Source organism: Priapulus caudatus, unplaced genomic scaffold, assembly GCF_000485595.1.
Source record: "Priapulus caudatus unplaced genomic scaffold, Priapulus_caudatus-5.0.1 Scaffold1343, whole genome shotgun sequence".
In the NCBI taxonomy this organism is placed as follows: domain Eukaryota; kingdom Metazoa; phylum Priapulida; class Priapulimorpha; order Priapulimorphida; family Priapulidae; genus Priapulus; species Priapulus caudatus.
Window position 1 is genome coordinate 52,838 of NW_014578404.1, and position 6,636 is coordinate 59,473.

The 6,636-nt window shown below is 43.9% G+C and overlaps 1 protein-coding gene across 1 annotated transcript; it reads right to left on the bottom strand.

The window, feature by feature from the left end:
- Nucleotides 1-233: 233 nt before the first annotated feature.
- Nucleotides 234-6,360, bottom strand: LOC106816310. The gene is made up of 7 exons (XM_014820889.1): nt 6,292-6,360; nt 4,299-4,607; nt 3,775-3,946; nt 3,400-3,471; nt 1,858-1,917; nt 1,340-1,524; nt 234-383 (listed from the first exon to the last, which is right to left on the bottom strand). The coding sequence occupies exons 2-7, from the start codon at nt 4,533-4,535 to the stop codon at nt 234-236; spliced, it is 876 nt and encodes a 291-aa protein (XP_014676375.1). The 5' UTR covers nt 4,536-4,607; nt 6,292-6,360.
- Between the last annotated feature and the right edge of the window lie 276 nt (nt 6,361-6,636).

Sequence of the window (6,636 nt, forward strand, 5' to 3'; positions counted from 1 at the left end):
TACGTACGTACGTACTACTACTACTCTCTCTCTCTCTCTCTCTCTCTCTCTCTCTCTCTCTCTCTCTCTCTCTCTCTCTCTCTCTCTCTCTCTCTCTCTCTCTCTCTCTCTCTCTCTCTCTCTCTCTCTCTCTCTCTCTCACCTCTCTCTCTCTCTCTCGTTCAGTCCTTCCCTCTTGACCACCCTCTCTTTTGCATACACACATGCTCTCATCACCCTACAGCTAGCATCAACTAAGCAGCACACCACAGTCGATGGCGCACCTGCATCAAATCGTAAATGTACTTGGCGACGTCGTCGATGGTGATGGGATTCTCCAGAGGGCGTCCCGCGTCGAACGTTTCGCCGCAACGCGGAGTAATCAGCAACAGCACCCGGTCCACCTGAAGCGTAAAACTATTGTTAGCTAACTGTGGCGACTACTGTTCGTGGAAATAACACGAAACCATCGTTCCAGGAATTTTTCCCGGGACTAAAACGTACACATGCAGTACCGCAAGATTTTAGCCAAAGACAATCTGTTCTTTTAGAAAAAATACGCTTCGCTGGGGGGCATAACGTGTGTTACTAGGAGCGGGCATACGTGGTTCACTATGGCATGCCTCCCAGCACATTTTGATCACTCAAATATAGGAAATATATGACTTTTTATTCTCAAATATAGGAGTTTATAGGACAACTCATATGCTTATTATAGGGCATTTTGCCGTATTTAATAGGAGTGTTGGCCAATCTGTGTTCAACTTTTATAGACAGGTATATACTTGGTAACAGGAAAACTGGTTTTCCCCTGCTATGATAGTCCATAGTCAGGAATGAGTTCACATCTCAACTAGGCCACAGCTATTTCTTTGCTTTTTTCACATATGAATCTATTACAATCTGTTTTCTTGACCTTTGACACATCTTGACCTTTGACCCTTGACCCCCAAATTCGACATCCCGAGTCCTTTTCGCGATCACCCCCGATGTCCCGAATATCAAGACCGTACGTCGAGCAGTTAAGATTTGTGCCGTAACTGTTGACACACCGACGGACGGCCGGACGCACGGACGAACATTCATGTGATTCTACAAGCCGCATCTGACTTCGTCAGCTGAGCTAAAAATATAGGAAATATAGCTCTGGGAGCCATGCTATTGGGACGGGCGGGCGTACGTGGTTCATTATGGGGACGGGCGGGCGTACGTTGTTCATTATGGGGACGGGTGGGCGTACGTTGTTCATTATGGGGACGGGCGCGGGCGTACGTTGTTCATTATGGGGACGGGCGGGCGTACGTGGTTCACTATGGGGATGGGCGGGTGCTTGCGTGACACGGGTAACCGGCCCTCGTACCTCGTGGAACAGCTCCGCGTAGAACCGCTTGACGCACTCGATGCAGCGCACGCTCTGGGCCGGCTCCAGCTCGCCGAGGCTCACAGCCTTGGCGCGCGGCCACCACGTGCGAATCTGGCGCACAAGTCCCTCCACGTCACCAGGGGGCGCCTCCAACGTGTGGAGGACGAGCACTCGGGGTGACTCTGCATGGCGGAGAGAAAGGAACCGGAAGAGGGGTCAGACGCGTGAGCGAGGATGCCGCGTTTCGCCGGCCGAATGGCAATCGAGAAATTAGATCGATTTAACTGGCGTTACGGGATTCCGATTGGCGAAGTTATTCGTGAAGGAACGCGGCCAGCGAAACAAGAGGCCTCGTGAGCTCCACGAGCAAAATCGCACGTTTGTTTTTTTATTAAAAAATCACATTTATAGCGACACACGGGACTGCATATGGTCTATTCTGATCTATTTAAAATAGCCATTTTCAATATCGAATGCATAGGTAGGTTTAAATAGCTGCTTGCATTTTGACATACCAAACTTCTGAAGGTATTTCCTCACATGTGCTTTTGGGTCTTGTAAACCGTCGATTGGACCTGCAAAAGTACCATATATATATATACATATATATATCATAGAGGCGCGGATAATACCTAGAGTGTACAACGGAAAACGGGAAAATAGGTGCTATTTCACGACTACATTATTCTACTTTGCCTGTGAGTCTAGAATAATTTCATGGTATTGCATTAAGCAGAAAATCCTTGCTGCTCTACAACAAGACCAACCGCTTGTCAATACGATACTGCTAGGCTTAGATATCGGGCTCCTAAACCTCCCTCCCACATGCCAAACGCCCCCTCGTATCCACTTCTGCCACCATCCTACACGGCGGGTAAGCATTTTGGCTATCGGTTTCGCCAGTCACACTCTGGAGCGCTGATAATTGATATCATATGCCCAATTTGGTACTGTTACTTACACTGAGTAACTGAGCTGCGTTTGTAAAAACTTGCATGCGACGCCGGCTCCATCATGACGGGCGATTAGCCGTGCTAGGAATGATAATGCGAGATTAAGGGCATAGGCGATGCCCCGAATGTCACCTATGATAACGAGGCACCGTCCATTTCATAATTTATCACGGCGAAATAACCGAAACTTTCACGGACTCAACGGCTTAGCCGGTGTAGGATGGTGCAGAAGTGGAACGAGGGGCGTTTGGCATGTGGGAGGGAGGTTTAGGAGCGATATCTCCGCCTAGAGTATCGTATTGACAAGCGGTTGGATCTTGTTTTAGAGAGCAAAGAAATTCTGCTAATGCAATACATGAAATTAGATTCTAGACTCGCAGGCCAAAGTTAGAATAATGTAGTCGTGAAATAGCACTATTTCCCGTTTTTCCGTTGTACACTCTAGGTATTATCCGCTCTTGATATATATATATATATATATATATATATATATATATATATATATAATACATAATGTATATATAATACATGATATATAATACGTGAACAGAATTTATTTCAGGCAGATTGATTCACAGGTGTTATACAGAATACATGAGACTGATCAGTGAGGGGCTTACTGGTGGCCTACATGCTGTTACGCTGGTAACATAGATAGATAGATAGATACAGGGTGCAAAATTAACGGGAGTCCGGAGTCAAATACTCCCTGATTTGACATATGCAGGAGTCTGTGCGACTCCCTGAAAATTCTGCCATACTAACTAGTTCGTTCCAGAGCACGGCCTTGCGGAATTACCGTATTTTTCAGCTAATGTCCAAAGAAAATTTGGCAGACGTGCAACCGCATGAATCTTAAAAATAAGCACATGCGTTATTGTTAATATCTTTAATTTTGAACCTCAGACTGCAGACTCCCTCATTTTGCTGCGGACTCCCTCTTTTTGAGGGTAGGGAGTCCGTTGGACTCCTGTGTTCAAAAGTTAATTTCTACCCCTGTAGATAGATAATAGGTTTATTGCAAAAGTATGCAAACTTTAACAATTAACTTGTTAACATGCAAACTTATTTCACACACAAAAATAAGGCAGAACTATACGTTACTTAGCACATGTGAATCACTGCATTGCACGGATTTGCAGCACCTTTTTCCATTATAAAGTTGAGAGATGAGTTCTGCCAAAAAAAATTTCATTGAATATCACCTGCCATCATGCTTTTCAGTTTTCCTTCCAGTAAAATAATAACTGCCAAATAATATCAGGATATGACATCAGATTGCATTTTTATACTAATATGAAAGCTACATTGCACAAATCACAGTTACCCTAAAATATACACAAAAATAACACTAATAACTTGATTATGTTGTGTTTGAATCTATAATAATTATAAGCAAATGACCGACAAAATTATATCAACAATATACATTAATTTAATTATAACAAAAATAAGTAAACTATAACCCTAGACACGTACCCTTAAAATGTGGTAACATGAACCTCAAAATGTCCCAGTGTTCTATGCATCTTAGCACGTCGATGACCCTTTGAGTGTGGCTGTGCAAATTATTGCTTTCCTGGTAATGAGGTGATGCATAGACCTTCATTATTTCAGCAGCTCTCTCATCTGCTGGTTTCGCTGCCAATACCTGTAAGCAGGAAAATGTCGGCGACAACGTAACTTGTACAACCTGGCCGCACACACATACATGCAAGTACAGACGAACCACACGCACAGACGGACACACATTAGGCCTGGCCTTGTCCCTTTTCGCCATCATGTATTTTATGCTGGTGATAAAGCTTAATCCTTACTGGTTTACCGGACTTGTGTTCATTATGATAACTTATGCAGTAACGTTGTTAATTAGACAAATCTGAGCCATAAAACGGGTATAAAAATGCTATTACATTATACTATTAGACTTGTATAGTTACAGAATAACAGATTTTGGCAAGAATGCGCAATTTATCAAAACACAATCCATCATCATCACTTACATCAATGTCTACTTGATCACAGTTAATCAAGAAATGTGCAAACATTTTCCACTTTTCACTAGTATTTATCATCTTATACATCCTATCCAGTGCCTCAGGGCACAAATTGTGAAGGCATGTGTTGATAGCAGTGGAGGTAAGATCCTCCTTGAGTGTAGCATACATTCCCTCCTCTCCTATGGTCAGACATGACTTCATCTCATTTCTTGCATGGCCATCCAATCCGCAAATACTCATGGTTCAGGTAGAAGAACTAAGAGACAGTAGCACGCAATTCCACTGCATCGATTTGATGAAACACAGATAAATCTGAAGCAAAAATGGTTAGACATAAATATTTTAGCATATATTCGCTGCGATGTTGTGAATGCATCACATCACGGTAACACTCCAACAGATATGTCAGGGGACGAAATCAATCATTTTATTTTTTATTTATTTGATCTATTTATTAATTGAAAGACGGTATACATTGGTAAAAGATATGTCAACATGAGCTTGCGAGCTCCTCACCGTCAGTGCAATACACAATTTAATCCCGACTTTTCCAGGACAATCAAATGCACTGCATGTTGTGTGAGGGTATATAACTATGCACTATTCCTATGGTAAAGATCAGGCATGAGAATTGCAATCAACTCCAAAAAACCACATCTGGCTGCATGGCGGTGAAAAACTGCCATCTTTTTTTGCATAGGTGTGAAAATATATTACATAAAATATACATGTTTCACCCGATTATTCAACTCTACTATTCAAGATCACTTCTGGTAATTATAAGTTCGTCGGAGCACAGGCCCTTGGAGGCTCAAGTTTCAAGTTTTAAGTTTCAAGAAGAGTAAAAAGGTGAAGCGCTTCGCTCTTTTACTCTTCTTGAAACTTGAGCAGTATACCCGAACGTACCCTGCTAACTATTTGATATGGTTAGGGTTAGGGTTAGTGTTAGGGTTAGAGTTAGGGTTAGGGAGTAGGTGTAGGCGAGGTACGGTCCGGCATATTAGATAGTACCAGGGTACGTTTCGGTATACCGGATCGTACCCAGGGTACGTTCCGGCAGTACCCTGGGGGACATAGACCCTCTCAGCTTAACTTAGCGCGCGCTAACTATAGGAGCGTACAGACTGCATATTTGACCCTACTTTAAATCAGTCATCAGTTCGCCCATCGCTCAGTTTCCTGCTCGCCACGTCACACCGCAGACAGCGAGGTACAGCAAACGTGCGTGCGAGCGAGCGTACGTGACCTAAATAAGGCTATGCGCATGCGCATTGCGAAACTTAGCGCGCGTTAGGCACCAATTGCATACAGGACACAGAGTTAGAGCAGGATAACTTGGTGCGCACCAAGATAGCCCTGCTTCGCAAGGGGGGCTAACTTGGACACAGGCACTTGGAGCGTTTGACGTTTCAATAAAATATAGGCCTAAATAAAAACGAAATCTATTTACTACCAAAGTCTTAATGTTTCTCTACTCTCTTTCACCTATTATTGCCGACAATTTCCTGTAAATGCCGTCCAAATGCTCATCTACAACACACGCTGCATGGCTGTCACACGCTAGCTGCTGCACACTGACGCTGATGGGGTCTATGTCCCCCAGGGTACTGCCGGAACGTACCCTGGGTACGGTCCGGTATACCGGAACGTACCCTGGCACTAAATACTACTATCTAATATGCCGGACCGTACCTCGCCTACTCCACTAACGAGTCTAGGGAGTAGCCTGCGCCTACTCCCTAACCCTAACCCTAACCCTAACCCTAACCATATCCCTAACCATATCAGCTAGATAGTTACCAGGGTACGTTCCGGCAGTAACCTGGGGGACATAGACCCGATGAGCCACACTGACACATGCCTATAGTATAGGCTATATATATATATATACTATTAGTAATACAGTACTAGTACAGTAGCAGCACTGCCACTAGTACAGTAGTAGTACTAGTACAGTAGTAGTAGTAGTACTAGTAGTAGTAGTACTAGTTGCTACCTAGCGACCTAGGCCTTAGCTAGACTGTTCGAGTCTTTGCCATTGTTTTTATTTATTAATATTAATGCAATGCAATTTGCATGATCTGCTACTCTTGTAGCTCTAGTCTACTACTATAGCCCGCGTACAGTTGCTACTGGCGCGCAACCGGTTGCCAGTGGCACTGTACGCGGGCTATAGTACTAGAGCTACTACTCTTGTAACCCGACCAGGCTGTGTGACTAACGTCAATGACTCAATATACATTGACGTATATTGGGGTATTCTAACCCTAGCAATACCGTTTCTTGGAGCTACTACTCTTGTAGCTCTAGTAACTATAGCCCGCGTACAGTTGCCGCACTA

Excerpts from the sequence above, each read along its gene's own strand:
- LOC106816310 (XM_014820889.1), bottom strand. The coding sequence starts at position 4,535 with ATGAGTATTTGCGGATTGGATGGCCATGCAAGAAATGAGATGAAGTCA. Across the intron at positions 3,472-3,774 it reads CATGTTACCACATTTTAAGG|AACTCATCTCTCAACTTTAT; the intron begins GTACGTGTCTAG and ends TTTTTTTGGCAG. Across the intron at positions 1,918-3,399 it reads CAGTGATTCACATGTGCTAA|GTCCAATCGACGGTTTACAA; the intron begins GTAACGTATAGT and ends GTACTTTTGCAG.